This window comes from Ctenopharyngodon idella, chromosome 16 (genome assembly GCF_019924925.1).
Source record: "Ctenopharyngodon idella isolate HZGC_01 chromosome 16, HZGC01, whole genome shotgun sequence".
NCBI lineage: Eukaryota > Metazoa > Chordata > Actinopteri > Cypriniformes > Xenocyprididae > Ctenopharyngodon > Ctenopharyngodon idella.
This window is the reverse complement of record NC_067235.1, coordinates 12777217-12796842: the sequence shown is the minus strand read 5'-3', so window position 1 is coordinate 12796842 and position 19626 is coordinate 12777217. Positions and strand designations below refer to the sequence as shown.

The following is a 19626-nucleotide window of genomic DNA, read 5'->3' as shown; positions in this document are numbered from 1 at the left end:
ATATTATTACTGAAATCGTATTAGTAATTAGTTACTCTACTAGTTACTGAAAAAAGTAATATTATTACTGTAACTAGTTACTAGCAACTAGTTACTGCCTAACACTGGTCAGCATCAATAAATAATTAAATAAATAAGTAATTTGCTATGACTTTGTAGGAAACCAAACTCACACACTTCTATGAACTACAAACGTTTCAATATGAACTATGAACATTCCAAAGAACTCTAGTTGTGAGCCCTTATTTCTTAAAATTCTTATTAAGAATTTATTGATTCACACTCTTCCACCATTCCATGCAGGACCATGCTCAATAACTTTGAAAAATTAATTGTTTTAATTTAATGCTATAAGAAGGGACCAAACTCAAGCACATAAATAAATAAATAAATAAATAAATAAATAAATAAATAAATAACAAAGCCAATTGTATGAAAGAAAGGGAGTGAGAGATTAATAGTTAGTTTACATGAGGGTGTCGACTCAATTAATTCTTAATTTTTCTAACCACCCTTTGATATTTTGATCATAGGCTACAGATTTTGCATGAGAGACAAGTACATCACAGATGTCACAATATCCACTGCAAATTTCTGTTTGTTCTCTCTCTCTCTCTCTCTCTCTCTCTCTCTCTTTTCATCCAATACATTAAGATGAGGAAATGAAAATGTAGGCTACTGCAGAACAAGAATGACTCAACTTAGGATGCATGTTTATTGTGACATTCTTCTTTATTGTGACATTTCTTAAAAAGTAAGCTGATATATTCTTAAGAATTCAAGTTGTATCACTCTTAAAAATTATAACTGATATATTGTTATGAATTCAAATATTAGTAGGCCTATTTAAAAAAAAAATGCACATTTGATTTTAAATTCTTGAATAATAATTACTTTATGTCTCACACACCTCCATTGTTGCACAACTGAAGATTGACTGTTCACAAGTTGTGTAACTGTGAGGTGTGTTAATTGAATTCTTCAGAAGGCCTCTGCTGACTTTCACGTGAGTGCACCAATAATGCCCTCTAGGGGCCTGGACCATTGAAACACACTAATGAGCGCTGACTGCTGCCGACAAACCAGACGTGCTGTGCCTGATCACACTGCTTGATGAGCACTGTAAGGTCCTTAAAATTCTGCCCTCCTTTTGGGAACTGTTTCCCACATAATTGGTAGTTTCTAACTAAATCTAAGGTACATTTATAGCATGAGGAGTCAATGTAAAAACAAGCGGAGATAATCAGTAAATATCTTGCACTTTTGCGTCTCTTATAATTGCTAGCCTCAAAATGATTATGCGTAGCCTATTATAAACCTTTTTTATATTTAATACACACACACAGAGAGAGAGAGAGAGAGAGAGAGAGAGAGAGAGATTTTATTCGGTTTCGACTTTATTTTCTTTCAAATATACCTTACACTAAATAATTCAGATTATTTTATTTGTTTATATATTCGCTCGATCATTTTTGCTCATTCGTTGCCAAAGCTATAGTTTCGTGTGCAGTGAACTAGAGCGATTTCCAATAATTTCCAGACTCAGTCAGTGTTTATGTCAAGTGCTCTAAAACTTCGTGCCGAAGCACGTCACATACTTCCAATGGAAGTCACTCGCTCCTGGCGTTAGCACTCTTGGAAACCATGGGAATGTCGTTTGAACTGAACAGAATGCGATATCCGGCCACATGCGGCCTTCCTATGAGTGGCCCTGCGGTGTTATGCAAGCTTCATAAAAGAACAAATTTGTTATCCTCCACCCGAGGGCATCTGTTGATGGATACGTCCTCCCAGGGGTCGAGAGGAAGTAACCATTCAACAGCCGCTGCTTATCTTGCTTTACTTGTTTTAAGTGTTCCTCACTTAAGATATGACAGGCTGAAGTGCTCCACTTGGAAGGTAATAAACGCCTTTTTTATTTATTTGGATGGCGAGTAGCCACGGATTCCTTTCTTTACTGAACAAATTGTCTACTGTTCAAGTTAGGCTAAACTGGTATGATAAACTGTATGATAATATCTGGAACATTCCCTTGAGGCTGGAAAGGAGTTTCAAATTTGAATAAACAAAACTGCAGGAGCATATTATTAGCACATGCTAACATGATGCATAACGTTATTAACTCCATAGGCCGTTTGTATATGTAGGGAGAGTGTGGAGAGACAGATAGAAGGATTTTGAGCATTCCCACAGGAAAAGCCTTAGCCACATATATCTAGTGGCTTTATCCTTTTTAATAAACCCCCCAAAAGACTGGTGGTACCCTATTGACCTTAAAGAAGATTAAAACAGGATACTATTTCTCATAAACCAAGTGCATTATCACACAATGTAATGTGACATATAGTATCCAACCTATCAATTTATTCACCTTTAACATGATTGTTTTTAACCTGATGAAACAGTTTAGTAGTAGTAATAATACAATCTTAATATATAAACTATATATATATATATAATTTTGTTTTTATCTTTTAATTTTTTTTATTTTTTTTTTATGTATATGCAGATGCCCTAGACCCCTCTGCCAGCTCCCCCCTCTGGGATGACAGAGTGCGGGGTGCAGGGTCTGTGGCGTTGAAGCGTTTTGTCTGAGATTTCTCAGGGGCCTGTGTGGCATTAGTCTATACGTGGCCTTTTGCTTCCTTAATCCCAGCGCAGGCGGCCCAACACTGGCAGCCGATGAGATATTCCTCTCACAGCTCGTGATTTACGACCTTGCAGCCCGGCACTTAGTACAGAGAGATCACAGGTGCTTCTGAGGCCAGTATAAAAGTTTTAATATGCACACCCTGTGATCTCGACACATTCTGCACACTGGCTTTACTGCCCAAAGAGGATGGGTCAATAAATGCTTAAAAAATTCATCCAAGACTGCAAAGTAGACTCGGCTATCCAACCACAGATGAAAAGTCTGTTTTAAAAGTATGAAGAAATCTTACTCTAAATTGCTTAAAGAGTTCGTTGAATGAAAAAAGATCTCAAATAACCCTTCTGGCTTGGACATGTTTTTCAGATGTGTAATTTGAATCATTGTTATGATAAGCTGTTTCAAGTTCTCAGGTACAATAACAGGTTTCTGATTATCTTAAACAAGGAAATACTCAACAAGAAATATATATATATATATTTTTTTATTATTTACAGAATGTTAACAAAACATGAAACCTTATAATGGAGTAAAAGACTTTAGTATTCTACACTCTAAACATTTAAACTGATGTACTCGATTTTTTTTTTTACACCTTTAACATTTTTACACCTAAAAAATATTTTAGAAAGCTGTGAAATCAATGAAATATACCTTATTAATTAAGTAAATGTAATTTAAAAAAAAATAAGAATTTAAGATCAGAATAACTATATTTGGTACCAAGACAAATAAAACCGAGTAGACCCAACATGTTAAGGTAACTCAAAGTATTTGAGTAAACCAGTATTTTTAAGTAATGTGAACTTATTTCATTTGAATCCACTAAACATAGCAGCTAACAATTAGTAAGAATTAGCGCACACATATGTGCTAACATAATTAAGAGACTATCACTGCAATGGAACATACTTATTGCTTTTAATACAAAGCAACATGTAGTTTAAATAGTCTTAATGTCTCTTGACCTGTCCTCAAATCTATAACCAAAAGCTCACTAATAGTCCAACAATCAAAATTGACTTTAGGCATTTGTTGTGGTATGTCTAACTCAAACAAGCACCTAAATAATATTTTATTAAGGTAGCCTAGCTATTTATTATTGTCAACAAAGTCACTAAATTATGTTTTAGTGTGTATATTTATGAGTTCATCTGAATTGTAATTTAATTCTGTTGACTGTTTGCTTTCCTCTTCAGTATGCACTTCCCACCACGGTGTCCACTTTACAAGGGGACTAAAGTCTCAAGTGCACATCTTTTGTGAGTGTAAAGCCAGACTTTGCCAGCAGCATATTAAAGTTCTGCCTGAGGATTGTAAAGTGAAGATGTCATTGTTTAAAGCCGTTGACACATAGTTGTGTAAGATTTACCAGCAGGGTTGTGAATGAAACAGTTTGGCATCGATGACTACATTCTAAGTTATGTCCCTACATGAACATACATAAATCTCATCTTAACATAAACTAATCTTAAAATCTCCTGCCAAACTTAAAAAACAACACTGTACTTTTGTATTGCCATAGGCAGAGAATCAATAGAATGTTTTCTCAGAGATACATAGAAAAAAAGACATATTTTTAATAGAGTTAGTTACTTGAATTTATATATATTATGTACATATTTATACTGCACTCTAAAAAACAAAGGTTCTTTATTGGCATCAGTGGTTCTTTGAAGATCCTTCAACATCCATGAAACCTTTAGACGATTAAATTCTTCACACTAAGAAAAAAAAGTGGCTCTTTTAAGAACTGCACACTAGTTCTTTGGGGAACCTAAAATGGCTCTTCTATGGTATCGCTGCATGTGAAAACCTTTTGGAACCTTTCTTTTTAAGAGTGCATATTAGGGATTTTAAGAGTGCATATTAGTGATCGAGAGGATCCAACAAGCAGCGATTTTTAATTTTTAAAATTAAGGCACAACGGTGAGTCTTGATGAATGAAAATTTCTCGCAGTGTAATTTCAAGTTAAAACCAGATGGCAATGTTTTATATCCTTTTAAATGGCCATCAGAAATCCTAAATGCTTAGAATAACATTAAAAATTCTTACCAGTTTTTATTTATTTATATATTTATTTTCTGAAAGGTCCATGTTGAAGTTATACTTTCCGACCGAGATATACAGTCAAACCAAAATTTATTCAGACACCAACATTTCACACATTATCACAGTTTATTTGCTAAAAAAAATGGTAATAAAACATGACAAGGACTCGAGTTAAACTGTGTCGGATTTTTTTTTTTTTTTTTTTGCCATTCTTCACTTGGAAGTGAGTGTTGGATCATTTAAAATGATCCATTAAAGGGATAGTTCACCCAAAAATGAAAATTCTGTCATCATTTACTCCCCCCTCAGTTTGTTCCAAACCTGTATAAATTTCTTTGTTCTGCTGTACACCAAGGAAGATATTTGGAAGAATATTTTTTAACCAAGCAGATCTCGCCCCCCATTGACTACCATAGTAGGAAATAAAAATACTATGGCAGTCAATGGGAGGGGCAAGATCTCCTTGATTACAAACATTCTTCCAAATATCTTTCTTTGTGGAACAAAGAAATTTATACAGGTTTGGAACAACTTGAGGGGGAGTTGATGATGACAAAATTTTTATTTTTGGGTGAACTATCCCTTTAATGATCCATTACTCACCTCCTCAGAATGGCAAATAAAAAAAAAAAAGTCCCTTGTCGCCCCCTATGGGCTACTGTTGTACATAAAGGTTGTAATTAGAGAATTCAGAGAATTATACTAATTTCATGAATTATACAATGCATATTTGTTATGGAAACTATGGATGTAAAAAAAGTTACATCTAAAAATATATGTTTCATTTAGTGTTACACACTTCCAGTTTAGGCTCTGCCTCCAATTTTTTTTTAGATTCCATAATATTTCAATTACAGATACATATACAGATTCTGCCACTTTGCGTAGTTTTACACCACTGAAAGACTGCCAAATCAATGTTTTCAACACACTGTCATGACGTGATACAAACAGTCTGATTTGCATTCACATCCCCTCGCTCTGATTTAGTAACAGTGATATCAGAGCTTGTCTTCCCCTTTCCCTCCCCTCAATCCTCCCTCTTTTTTTTCTCTATTTCTGTCTGTATGCCAGGGGGTGTGCAGTAAATGGCAACACCAATTCACCTGGACTTCAGTAGCTTGTAATGGGCGCATTACTGCTCCAGCCCCCCATCCTGTGCCTAACATAAGCGACAGAGGTCAGCTCTCTACTCCGTGCTCCTGATTGAAGGCATTTATGCCAATTATGGGAAACAGCCTTTCTAGGCTAATGACCCCAGCAACCTTGGACTTTTTCTCTTCGTTGGCCTTGGTGACCAAACTGCCTTAGGTCACCATCTCTTTATGGGTCCTCTCTCCCTTTTGGGTCCACTGAATTGAGACACATTTGCATTTTTCTGTATTCCTATGCAATACACACAGCTGGTCTTTGTTATGCATATTCATCATGGATATGTATGTAATTGTGCTGCCTTATATTGTTTGTAACAATTACAATCTCCCATTCTGATGAAGCTGAGCATCTGAATACTCAAATATGTGCATTTCTATGTATTTGTAACGGTTAAACTAACCTAAAGAAAAAGGACAATCAGTTTTTCAAACGGTTGTCTGACAGGTGCATTGCCATATACAGATGACACCAAAACTAAAACCACAAAACACAGCAAGCATGAGTCAAATCAATATCATGCATTTTATTCAGTTTCCTCTATGAAATTAAAATGAGTTTTTAACTTTTTCCATTAAATATAATTGCAGTTCATGTAGTTTCATAAAAGCAAATGATGAAAAGAGGCCTGTGGTTAAGATTTGGGTTGAAGTAAATGATGGGGCAGGAGTTTGCTTATAGGGCCCCATCATTACTGTGATTAGCCTCTGTTTGCAGGACAGAAGCCGCAGACTATTACTGAAACGCCATAGTACTGATGCTTCATTGGGTCAGTTTGGGTGAGGAAAATATGTGGGGGTTTTTTTCTTATTAAACATATATATTAAATAAATTACATTTTAGTTTAACATATTAAAATATTTGGTTAAAAATGATAATATAATTTTTTTTTTAAGTTATATTTATGGGCTTTTGGTGACTTTATTTGAAGAGGACAGTAGAGAGCAGGCAGGAAAGCGCTGGGCGGAGAGAGGGGGGCAGGATCGGCGAAGGACCTCGAGACGGGAATCGAACTCAGGTCGCCGTGAACGCATTTGTGCCATATGTCGGCACACTAACCACTAGGCTATCAGCGCCGACAACATAATATAAATTAGTGCTGTAAAATCGATTAATCGCAATTAATCGCATTAACATAAAAGTTTATATTAATTGTGATTAATCGCATCTAGCATAAAATCTTGTAAATATATAATATATATGTGTATGTATGTGTGTGTATATACAATAAAATTGATAAAATTAAATTTGGAAAAATAAAATTTGATAAAATCAAATTTGGAACCAAAAATTATTCAGACACTTTGACCTGACCATGTTTTGCTCAAGTGTTTTCTGACATAATTAAGATTAATTTTTTCTGACACAGTTTAACTCTGAGATCTTGCCATATTTTATTACTATTTTTTAACTATAGTGAATAAACTGTATTAATGAATGAAATGTTCAAGGTGTCTGAATACATTTTGATTTGACTGTATATATATATATATATATATATATATATACACACACACACACACACATTATATATTTACAAACGTTTATGTTAGATGCGATTAATCACAATTAGTTGATTTGACAGCACTAATATAAAAATATTTTAATGTTTTAATATAATATTTCAAAGGGGACCACATGGTGACTTAAAGTTATTTAATTATTTAAATACAGCTTAAATAAAATGCTTACAAAGAAAAAACTGAAATTATATATTTCTTTTTTCCACTCAATAATGCTGTTTTTATTGAAGAACATACAGAATCAGAATCTTCCTCTGGAAACACAAAATGAATTGTGGCTAAATTATTTAATATATCAACACTCCCTGTTTCTGTTCATTAAATACCAGAAGACATAGCCAATATTGTGATTGACAATGGGAGGCCTTCGAGTGAAAAAGGTTGAGAACCACTGCACAAGATGATGGTGGTAACTGACATCCTTTAAAAGGCTTGAAATATACTGCTCCTAAATTTAGACTTGCGGAATTTTTTTTTTTGGGGTGAGAAACACTGAAAACCCTAAAAACCCTGATGCTGGGAAATTTTTGTTCCCATAGGAACCAGGCCGAATCGTTTAATCCTCCCTGTCCCTGTGTATCTCTCCCCTGCTCCCCCTTTAAACACTCTCTCACAAACTTGGCAGCCTAATCGAGCAGCACCTATTGCTCCCGCTGTGAGATTATTAAGTAAATTATTTTAAGATCAAACGACCAGCAGTAACAATGAAGCCCAGTGCAAAAGCTTCTGAGGTCTTCCATCCCCCCGATCCACCATCCCCACCTCCCCTTTCCTCTCAAATTAAAGCTCTGTGGGGATCTCTCTACACCTCTCAGGTGAATTCCCCCAGTGCCCTACATCCTCCCATTAGTAGCCTTTTAGCTGCAGGCTAAGGTAGGGCTCGCTAATTGGCCTCGGGAACAAAACTAACCCACTGACAGGCACAAACTCGCGGGGAGCTAAAATGGGCAAATTGCCCCAGTCCCGGGCAGCTGCTGTGTGTGTGACCAGTGTGGCCAGAGGCAGACTGGACCTTCCCAGATCATGAACTGTATCAGGTGGCAGTTTAACGTGGCTGGTATGGAGTTTAATAACTTACATTGCTCCGTTAAGTGAGCGACAGAGAAAAACTCTAAGATATTTTATAGGTATTTTACTTATTTGATACAAACATTATGCCACAAACAAATATCTCTATTTTAGCTTCTTTATATGTAGTTTCTAAAATAATATTACAGAGTGGAAGGTCTTTGAATGTCCCATGAAAAAGATCAATAGGGAAAAGCATTCAGTGCTGACAACAAAAGTTTGTCATTCCATTGTGATGCAATGCTAATGCTAATTAGCTAAACTGCCAAAGAATCACACAATGCCTTTTGAACCTGCTACTGCTGGTCACAAAATCTGGTGTCATTCCTATCCTACATCCATATTCCTTAATCGACCTTATGAATTCAGACTAAAAATTCAGACTGATAATCATTCTATGACAGACCCTCAGGATATTTGTGGTAAACATAAAAAGTGCTGAGCTACAAGGTCCAATACATTCTCCTGGTAATTCATAGCTATTTTACATTTTGGCAAATTGTCAGCTAGTTTGTATGACTCTAATTCATATGTTTTCTTAAGATCTGATTATGCCCCACTGACAGGTTTAGTGGTGGACCTTCATGCCTACTTTTTTCTAAAAATCGTATGTTTCCGTACAAATCACATTGTACATATTCATATAAATCGGCACTTGGTAAAATAGTTGAGATCAGATGCAGCTACTCATAATTTTTAAGCTACAATTAAGCTAACCTGTATAAAACTTCACTGAACCTATAAAGGCACAAGGTATTTTAAATAATTATGAAAATATATCATTTTAAAAGACAGGAATATTTTTCTGGCACTATATCTCATTTAGCTACTTTCAAAACATTACTGTAGCTTTATAAGTAAAAAAAAAAAATTGATGTCACATTGTAGGCCTACTGTGCAGATTGTAATCAAACGTTCTCTTAATATTTAACTATTCAATAAAGCTTTATTGGCATGGCAATTGGGGTATTGGCAAAGCATAGTATCTAGTGTTTTTATAACAAAAAGATTCATTCAGACAGTTCATTTGTGGAAATGCTATATACTAAACTATCTGTGTGTCAATTTATGTATTCAGTTTTTGTAGCAAAAATAAATGCTTAGCAAAACACTGATGTTTATCAGTGTCTTTGATTCAGTGGTTTTAGTTTTATAGTGTAAATTTGAAGCCGTCACCCTAAATGAGATATAGTTTTCCAAGAATGTTTAAATCCAGAGAAATAAGCAATTTTAACCAGGACACGGAACGTGTCCGTGCGTCGCCTATCAGTGACGTAATAACCGCATTACCCTCGATTTCTGGTTTTATTTTGTAGAAACCATGGAAACACCAAAGACGCTTTAATATATTACAGTATGTGTTTTATTAGCCAGTGAGCAACTATTTGGATGGATACATTCATCAACAGAAAACTAATCATGTTATATAGCTCAACACAGTAAGTCTTATTGTTTAAATCTCGTTTTCTTGATTTACAGCGAGTACCATGTTTTACCATGCCTAATATCGATCTAGCTTACTGCAGTGTACAACAAGTGTCTCCAACAGCTTTCAGCCACACCCTGCTTCATACTATAGTAATGCCAATAAAGCTTTATTGAATCGAATAGTTAAATATTAAGAGAATGTTTGATTACAATTTGCACAGTAGGCCTACAATGTGACATAAAATATTTTTTACTTATAAAGCTACAGTAATGTTTTGAAAGTAGCTGTTGAAAAATATAATAAAATTAGTCAGTTGCTCCCCAACATTGTAGTACTACCTGGGAATATCTGCGTTTTCTATTGTCTAAAACAACACTTAGTGTGTGTGTGAGAGAGAGAAACGGAGATAAAGAGAAAAAATGTCTGCCATTAGGTAAGTTCTCAAGCCATTATACAGTGATTACCCAAAGAGCTTATGAAAGGTTGCTTTGATAGTATGTTTTTAAATGGGTCAAAGAAAGCTCCCCTCAGCTCAGGGTAATTGGAACTTGAATCAATTGTTTGTATATGTCAGCATCACACATCAAAGTCATTAATTTAACTCCATCTGAATGAGATCTGTGGATTGTGAAGGTGTTTCTGGAGCAGTGGGAAATTATTAGTGCACTACTCGAGAGAATTCCTGTGATACCTTGACAAAAAAACTACCATAAAATAATGACAATAACAGCAAAATGATTCATTTAACTCTATTTTCATTAGCATCAGAAGCTAGGAGAACATTTTCCACAGAGCAGGAGGAGATACACCAATGCCTTTCGTCAGATTTTGGGAGGCAATGTCATCCATCACATGCTCTAATTCGCGATGGCCTCCCATTGAGAGTTTGAAATGTGCATGTAATTTAATTTGAAGCCCCCCGGTCACTCTCGGCATCCTCCCTGCATGTTTGTCAATGTGCTGTAATCTCATGCTCAGTGGGACCTTAAGTGCTGATGAAATCAGATTGTCGAGTGTCATGTCATTACGGAACACTGCAAATCAAATGGCGAGTGAAGTGTTCAACACCTTGTTACAGAGACATTGTGGTAATTCTGCATTTTTCCCAAAAGTGAAAATAAAAATTCATTATTCACTCATTATCATGTACCAAACTTGTATGGTGTTCATTTTTCTGTGGGACACAAAATTAGATTTGTTTTTAATGAATTCTTACAAAGCTCTTGACATACAATGAGATCGGGAGGTATAGAAATGTTTATAATATAATTTTTGGGTGTTTCTTAGAGCTTGAAAGGCCCTGGTCACTAGATGTTCTTTAGAGAATGTTTTCATATGGGCTTTGAAAAATTAGTATGCAAAAACAGTGAAATATGCCTTTATACCTTTTATTATGTAGCGGCTCAATTTGACCCATTTAGTTTTTCGAGTTGTCGGAAATATTGGTTAACCTATGATGTTAACGCATGTCGACTTTTTTTATTTAGGGTCATGAGCATGCCTGCAAAGTGTTGACACTCTGATGTGTTGTGGAAGTGCGTTCAAAATTCTTGAAATAAAAAAAAAAAGTCTGTTAATGTATTTCATTTATTATCAGTTTCTCAACTACCCTCTGAGGGTATTTACATTTACATTTGACAGATGCTGTTATCTTAAGAAACATTGTATTGAAGGCATATACAGTAGTCAACATTTGAAGTGGATCAAAACCTTTCATCAAAGTTGTTCTAAAACCTTCTTAAACCTTCTTCATAGGACAACTTTGATCCACTTCAAATGTTGACTACTGTATTTTAATTAGTTTGTGCATGTTCAGTTTGCTGGAAATCGAACCCATGATCTTGGTGTTGCAAAGCGTTTTGTTTGAGCTTTAGGAAAGCACATAGAAGTGATTTTCTACACTTCCTCTATTTTAAATGTTGTAAAAAATATATATAGTTTGAAAAATAGTTACAATGTTTCAGATTTTGTGAAATTATTTTTAGTAATGTGTGAGAAGAATTAAAAGCACAATTAGGGATGGGCATTATGGCAAAAAAAAAAAAAATTTTATTTTTTTTTTTTACTGTTTAACTAGTCAACTTAAAAACTTAACTACAATATGATTTAAGTAACATTCTCTTTATTAACAATCTGGTTAAAAAAAAGTTCCAAAAGTGCACCACACATGAAGTGATCAACATGGTGTAAATGTAAAACAATTTGTTAAATATCTTTGTAGAAATATGCCTGAAATATGAAGGCAAATGTTGTAAAAACTTACCTTAAACACATCCTATATACTCAGAAATAATATAAAATAAGAAAATGCTAAATATTTCTTAGCCAAAAAGTAATAGCAATAAATAACACCAGTAATAGGCTATTATTAACAGCAAATGCATGTGTAAATTAGAGATGCACCGATGTATCGGCCAACAATCGGTATCGGCCGATAAAAGCTGCTATTATCACTATCGGCCATCGGCCGATTGTTTAAAAACGGCCGATGATCAAGGCCGATTATATCCTGTCAATCAAAAGGGTGCGGAAAAATGTGTTCAGACTGCAACTCATACATACTGTGTATGAAGAAAATCACTCTTGTGTTGAATTTCTTCTTCTTCTTCTTCTTCTTCTTCTTCTTCTTCTTCTTCTTGGCGGTTGGCAAACCAGCTTTTGTGTTGAATTTTAACGCATTTGCAGTTTAAAAATAGTGACGCTAAAGCAGGCTCTTTTTAACCCTATGAATCACCCGTATTTCAAGCCAGGGTTGCCAGGTCTGCGTTTTTATTTTTATTTTTTGCTACATCAAATATTATTTGTAGCGCCTCCCGTCCAATAATCACAAAAGGCTTTGTGCTTTGCTACTTCTAATAAGAATAAAAGTTTCAGTTTTTAAATTCTGTCCATTTTATCATGAAATTCAAACAATAAATGGCGTTTTGACGCTCTTAAATGTGACGTGTCAGATCGCTGTAATGCCCCAGTTTAGGCGGCAGCTCGGAGCGCGAGTCTTTTCTTCCTCTTCAATGAATCAACATGAATGAACATCAAAGGTATGTTGAAAGATATAGCCTAGTACAACTTACCAGAATGTATCACGTCTCATGTAATCACTTTATTTGTGCTTCAACCGCGGAAAGACGTCAATAAAACAGCTTGTGAACAATGTCACATCATGTCAAATTTACCTCAGGAATGTTTTCCAATGTTTACAGTTCCTTAGCTAGCTATCTATCTATCTATCTATCTATATATATATATATATATATATATAAACATTAGAGAGGAGCTTATTTACTGTTAATTATGTTTGTGTAAATTTGCCATGAAGACAACAAGTGCTTATGAAAACTACCTTATGTGATACTAAGTTTTATACAAACATTTCAGTTTTTATTTGAGTGTAATTATTATATATGAAAATAAACAGCTGAATATAAAACTTCTGTTGTTAATTGTAACCTCTAATATTGTAGTGTACCAAATGAGAGGGTTCCCTGTATAGTTTGCAACATTATTTGGGAGAGATTTTTTTCCCTTAAGAAAAACCAAACTATCGGTATCGGCATCGGCCGATATCATTCTGAATAATCGGCTATCGGTGCATCTCTAGTCTAAATGTAACGCTTGCTAACAGTTTTATTCAAAATCGTGGTTTCTCGATTTAATAAATAATAAAATCGAGGCAAAACATTAAATTCAAATCAATCGAAAAAATCGCCCAGCCCTAGGCACAATATGTAATTTTTCACCACTAGAGTTCACTTATTCAAAACAAAGGTGTAGCTTGATGATGCCTTGATTTTGCGGAATCATAGGAGGTGTTGTCTTCACGTCTACAGCTGGTGGAAAAGAATCCGCCAAGACTCGGGCAGAAATCATATTCATGGATGAGCTAATGTAATAAAGATTTATCAACATTACTCTAATATGAAACAGGGTGTGGCTGAAAGCTGTTGGAGCGGAACGAGGCCACTGGAGCGATTGCTAATGAGACGAGCGCGAGCATCTCAAGAGCAGTGGAGCATTTATTATGCCACAGACAACCGCTTCCGCTTCTTCTGGTCAAGCGTGTGCGAGATAACGCAGCGCTGTTTATCATATAAGATACATTTGTGTGTTGAAAGTTGTTATAATGCTACCCTGCATTCACTCGGCGGCTACTATGAGACACTTGTTGCACACTGCAGTAAGCTAGATCGATATTAGGGATGGTAAAACATGGTACTCGCAGTAAATCAAGAAAACAAGATTTAAACAATAAGACTTACTGTTGAGCTATATAACATGATTAGTTTTCTGTCGATGAATGTATCCATCCAAATAGTTGGCCACCTGTCTAATAAAACACATAATATATTAAAGCGTCTTTGGTGTTTCCATGGTTTCTACAAAATAAAACCAGAAACCGAGGGTAACGTGGGTATGACGTTACTGATAGGCGACGCATGGACACGTTCTGTGTCCTGGTTAAAATTGCTTATTTCTCTGGATTTAAACATTCTTGGAAACATTTGTGATAATGTAAGTACACAAGTCAACAAAATATTGTTCTAGTGGTTTTTGGATATTTTAATCCAAAAATCTTACATATTTTTTCTAAAGATTTGTTTGTGTGTTGTTTTGTTATTTTAGGTGAACTGTATTGAATCCAGTTAGGGTCAATTTGACCCAACCATAATGCTCATACCCAGATTTGAAAACAAATACAAGATTAAACACTAAACCAGGGGTGTCCAAACTGTCCTGCAGAGTGTAGCTCCAACTTGCCTCAACACACATGTTTGGAAGTTTAGTATGCTCAGAAAGACCTTGATTAGCTAGTTCAGGTGTGTTTAACTGTGGTTGGACAGGACAGTGGCCCTCCAGGAGCATGATTGGAAACCCCTGCTCTAAACATTCATTTTGTAACCAGCTTCAGTCTCATACACCTTTCGACATCCGCATTCCACCGCTGACTTGTGCTTCTCTGTCCTGTAGGCTTCTAAAGCATTGCAGGATCACAACGGTGCCACCACAACATGGTGGCTTTTCACACATGATTAGTTCTGCCATCAGCAGCAGGTCTGAGACAGGAGCACCAGCTTTCCTAAGCAGATTTTGTCCTGTAGCTGACCCATCATTAGGCCCTAATAATCTAGTCCTTCACCGAGACCAGCAGCTGAGTCCGCCAAACCACAGCCGAGCCTGGGAAATGCAGCTCCCAGCCATGTCTAGTCTTGACGACAGCAGGGCTGCAGGAGGTCCTGATAAATAGCGACGGGAATCATATTTGGGACACAATGACAAGTTGTCCTCTATCATTAGTGCCGTGTGGGTGCCGATAGGTGTAGAGCCGGGGAGCGGGGCACGCAGATGGTACTGCCAGCACCTCTCGCTGTAGAAATGGCAGTGAGAGGACTCTGTTGCCGTGTGTTGTGGCTCATCAGCCCTGAATCACATGTGTTAGCCAGAAGATGTGATGTACTAAACTGTGCCATTATGGTTGATAATCCAAAATCTCTATTATAAAAGTATGACATTCTTTTTAAACAAAAACACTAGTTTTTTTCCTCAAATTAATTTAAAAAAAAAACTGCAATTCATATATACAATGACTTGAATGCACCTCTTCTACATAGAATTATTAGTTTCTGTAGCCTATTAAAATAGAGTTCTTAGGGGGGAAAAACCCTTATTAAGTAGTTTGGAATAATCTTTTATCATCTCATAGAAAAAGAAAATTAACAAAACTTTTTCAGTGTCTATTAATATTGAATACTGAATACTGTGTTAGCCAAATCAGAGTCATGTGGTGCGACCAAAATGCTGAAGAAAAAAAAAAAAGAAGAAGCAGGAAGGTCAATAAGTCTCTTAACATATCAGATAATTTTTTAACTTTTTTTATGCCAAGGCAAAGTTAGTTCAGTTTATAAAAAACACTCTCCAGAAATGCAACTATATATATGAACTGATAATTCAAGATAGTTATAGGAAATACGTTTTACTTTGAAAAATGTATTTAAAATGATGAATAAGATGTGTGCACTCACATGTATTCAAGGAATAAAGAAAATATAAATTAATTTTTTACTTTATGGTTACACAAATTGACTACACAAAGAGGTCAATAAATTGAAACTTTTCTTGAAAATGTTATAAAAGTTTTTCGAAACCAACATGAATAGAAAGAGTGTGTTTCTATGCACTCGACACGTATGTTTTAAACAATTAAAAAAAATCATTTCCATTATTGATCACATAAAATATTTCTGCCATGCATAAAAATAAAAAAGGTAATTGCGACTTTTTATCTCACAATTCAGCCTTTTTTCTAATAACAGTTTATATCTCGCAATTTTGACTTTATTTCTCAAAATTCTTCAATTGTGAGAAAAAAGTCAGAATTTCAAGTTTATATGATACAATTCTGTCTTTATTTCTTGCAATTCCAAGAGAAAAAAGTCTGAATTGTGAGATAAAAAGTCGCAATTACCTTTTACATTTTGTGTTTTATTCCATGGCGGAAACAAGCTTCCATACATAAAATGTATGATATGCATGATAAAATGTATACTTTAAATTGACTCTAAATCAAGTTGCTTTGTGTAAAAGCCAAGTGAATAAATAACATAAAATACATTTTAAAAACTCTTATTTTAATTTCCCCAGTAATCGTTCTCACGCACTATGTACGTAGCCCTTCCTGTCATTTGGCTACACATAGCGATCCCGCTAGTCAGCTAGACGGCATCTCCGTTATCTTCACTTTGACACCTTTGAAAGTAATCCATTAAAATAACAATAAACGGATGCAAAAACAAAACAAAAAAGAGCCAAATGTCTTTGATTTACAAAAGCAAGACTTCTTGTCCTTAATTTTAATGTTGGGACCTTTGATTTCCTCTTGAATGGAAGGCTTAACTGATGCTAAGAGTATAGGGCAGTAACTGAAGACAATGAGAGCTTTCAAAGTTTAAGTGCCCATTCAAATGCTAAGAAAGCAATGGCTAATTATATAGTTCTAAGACGCTTGAAAGTCTCTTATCTGTCTTACATTAATGCCGAGTCACTGATGTGCTGTTTATTTCCCAGCAGTCATCTGGTTTCCTGCCCAATGAATGACAAGAGAGGAAGAAGGAGGTCCAAGCCTCTAATGATTCCAGTGAATTTAGATTTCAATAGGGCACTGGTCTTAATGACAGTCTTCACAGCTATGCTGGGAGAACCGGCAGAACGCTTCACTTTTCTCTTTCTTCTCATCTGCTGTCATTTTATAAACATCTCCCGTTTAACCATATAGAAATGTTAACCAAAGAGTTCTGGATTTTTCGATATTGTAAAAAGAAAAATCAACCCAAAAATGTGTCAATGTTTGCCTTGACTATCTAAATGAGCGTTTGGCACTCTGACATGAATGAAGTCATTCATCTCAACCATTATCTCAGTATCTTCTCAATTATATTAGCAAGTCAAAGGCACTCAAAAAAGTTGTTTTTAAAGCAGTTTTCAATCTTTGTCTGTGCTTTACAATTACACTTCCTATTTTTAAAGAGCCTTATAAGATAGTTTGTTCATTTTTGTCCTCTAAATTCCTTTTTTTACACTCTTAAAATCTAAAGACTGGCTAATTTCTAACCCCTCCGGCTTCCCAAATCCCCTGTGAGTTCTCCCCAGGGATGCGGATGTGCAAAACAATTTTCCTTTTTTTCCAGCCAAATAAAAAAAGTACCATATCACACAAAGCCAGCTTAAATTAGTTGTTGCCAAGCAACCAGCATCAAAAGGTCCATTGCTTTGGGTTGAGGATGCCTGTAATTTAACACTTTGTGGGCACACTGAAATCACAATCAGCTAGCCAGAGTTTTCTGCAATTAGACCATCCCTGCACCCCAATTTACCACCACTGTCTATAGAAAGTGTTCTGTAGGTGCTCAGGCTGAAAGTGTTTCATGTGCTGAATGACAGAAGGACGAGTACCGATGTCACATTTACCAGTCTGATACCTTTTCATTAATTTTTTTGTCATTTTTTACACGTTACGATAAACAAATATGTATCAGAATATGTCTTGGATTTATTGTCTGTCACTTCTTAAGACCTGTACACACCGGGACGAATATCGTGCGTGATTATCGCCGACGTTTAACGCCTCGTGACTAAACAAAGGGCGCCAATGTGAGTGTGCACACCAACGTGAAAAACAGCAGGCGTAAAAGCGTAATTTTTTAAAAAACGCCTCAGGTGCATTTGTTTGGTTTGACATGCCGCGTTAAAAAACTGGCCGACCAATGAGATTGGCGCTTTTGTTCACGTGCCTGGAGCTGCTGAAGTTACAGTAAAACACGACTTGGTGGCACTCAAGCACAAAACGGTCTTGCCGAGCACACACTGATACCAAGACGACGAAGAGGAAGTAAGTAGACGAGAAAGACCCCTACAAACTATGGGTGCTCTGCCAGTTCTTGGCCACAACAATAGATGTGTATTATATGCCATTTTATTTCTGTATTTTTACTGTTTTTTTTTTTTTCAAGAAATATAGAAGTTGAGAATGTCTATTTCATAAATATGTTTATTTGCACTACTGTTCACTTACACTACTGTCATTGTGACTTATTTGCACTACCGTTTCTGACTACCATCTCCTCATGTTATGTATATGCCATAAATGCCATTTTATATCTGTATTTTTATCTTCTTTAATTTTATTAATATCATAAATATGTTTATTTGCACTACCGTTCAGCACAAGCGCCATATACTGTCAGGGAGTGAATTTGCACGTTCACTCGGCGCATCGCCAGTGAAAATCGCTTGGGTATGAACACGAAAAACTTCTCGAAAATGCCAGCAATAATCATCCCGGTGTGTACGAGGCTTTAGGGTATATTTACACGACAACGATGTACTAAAAACTGAACATTTTTTTCTTTGTTTTTTTTGCACATAGACGACAACGTCATAACATCACTGTTTTCACAAATTTTTGTAGTTTACACGGAAACGATAAAGGTATCGTTTTCAAAATCTGCCACTTTGAAACACGATTTCAAAAGCTTGCGTTTTCAGGCCGCCAAAACGTCATTAGCCGCGGTTCCATTGCAGATTTGCGCAAAACTTTTGCGATATTTTCTAAATATCGCTAAAAAACTATTGCATAATGATGGTTTTTCCATTAACCGATTTTATGCAACTAAAACGTCTTTTTTTCCCTTTTTCCTCATTCCAAAAATCATGGCAACGGATGTTGGTAGGTTTACGTAAATCCCAGCCACTGCACTAGCCATTATTTTTAATAAAAGCAGATGTAGGCATGTTATCCAAGCATTTATGGCAAGGAAAGCCCCTTATACTTGGGATCGGCCACATATGAGGTGTTTCTGGGTGTTTCTCCCTCCTATCTGCTTTGAGGTCTTGATGAATTCAAATTGTGGCATTTCTTTATTGTTTAGAATCCAGTAGTCCCGTAATACCTTTGTCTGTTATGAGTTAATGAAGAACTCTCATCTTCTGTCCAAACATACCTCGCCCTCTTTAAAGAATGATCGACTTTTACATACAGCAGGTGACCTAAATGTGAAAAAAGAAATATTTATATTTATATCATATTTATAAGAAATACTTTTTACTTTGAAAAATGTATTTATCCACGAAGATGACTAAAACGCAGTATTATGCATGCCAGGCTAGTAGTTGGCAATGTCATTTTGTAAAGAAACATTACACACCTATAGACTGAACATGTAATACGCATGCGCATGACGTCACTGTTTTCACAGAGACT

General features: G+C 35.6%; 1 protein-coding gene across 1 annotated transcript in view; it reads right to left on the bottom strand.

Moving 5' to 3' along the window:
• LOC127497465 (dynein axonemal heavy chain 11) overlaps positions 1–916 on the bottom strand; it is a 79830-nt gene extending 78914 nt beyond the window's left edge. Inside the window, exon 1 of the mRNA XM_051865939.1 lies at positions 911–916. Coding sequence (XP_051721899.1) covers positions 911–916 — 6 coding nt within the window. The remainder of the gene's footprint in view (positions 1–910) is intronic.
• Between the last annotated feature and the right edge of the window lie 18710 nt (positions 917–19626).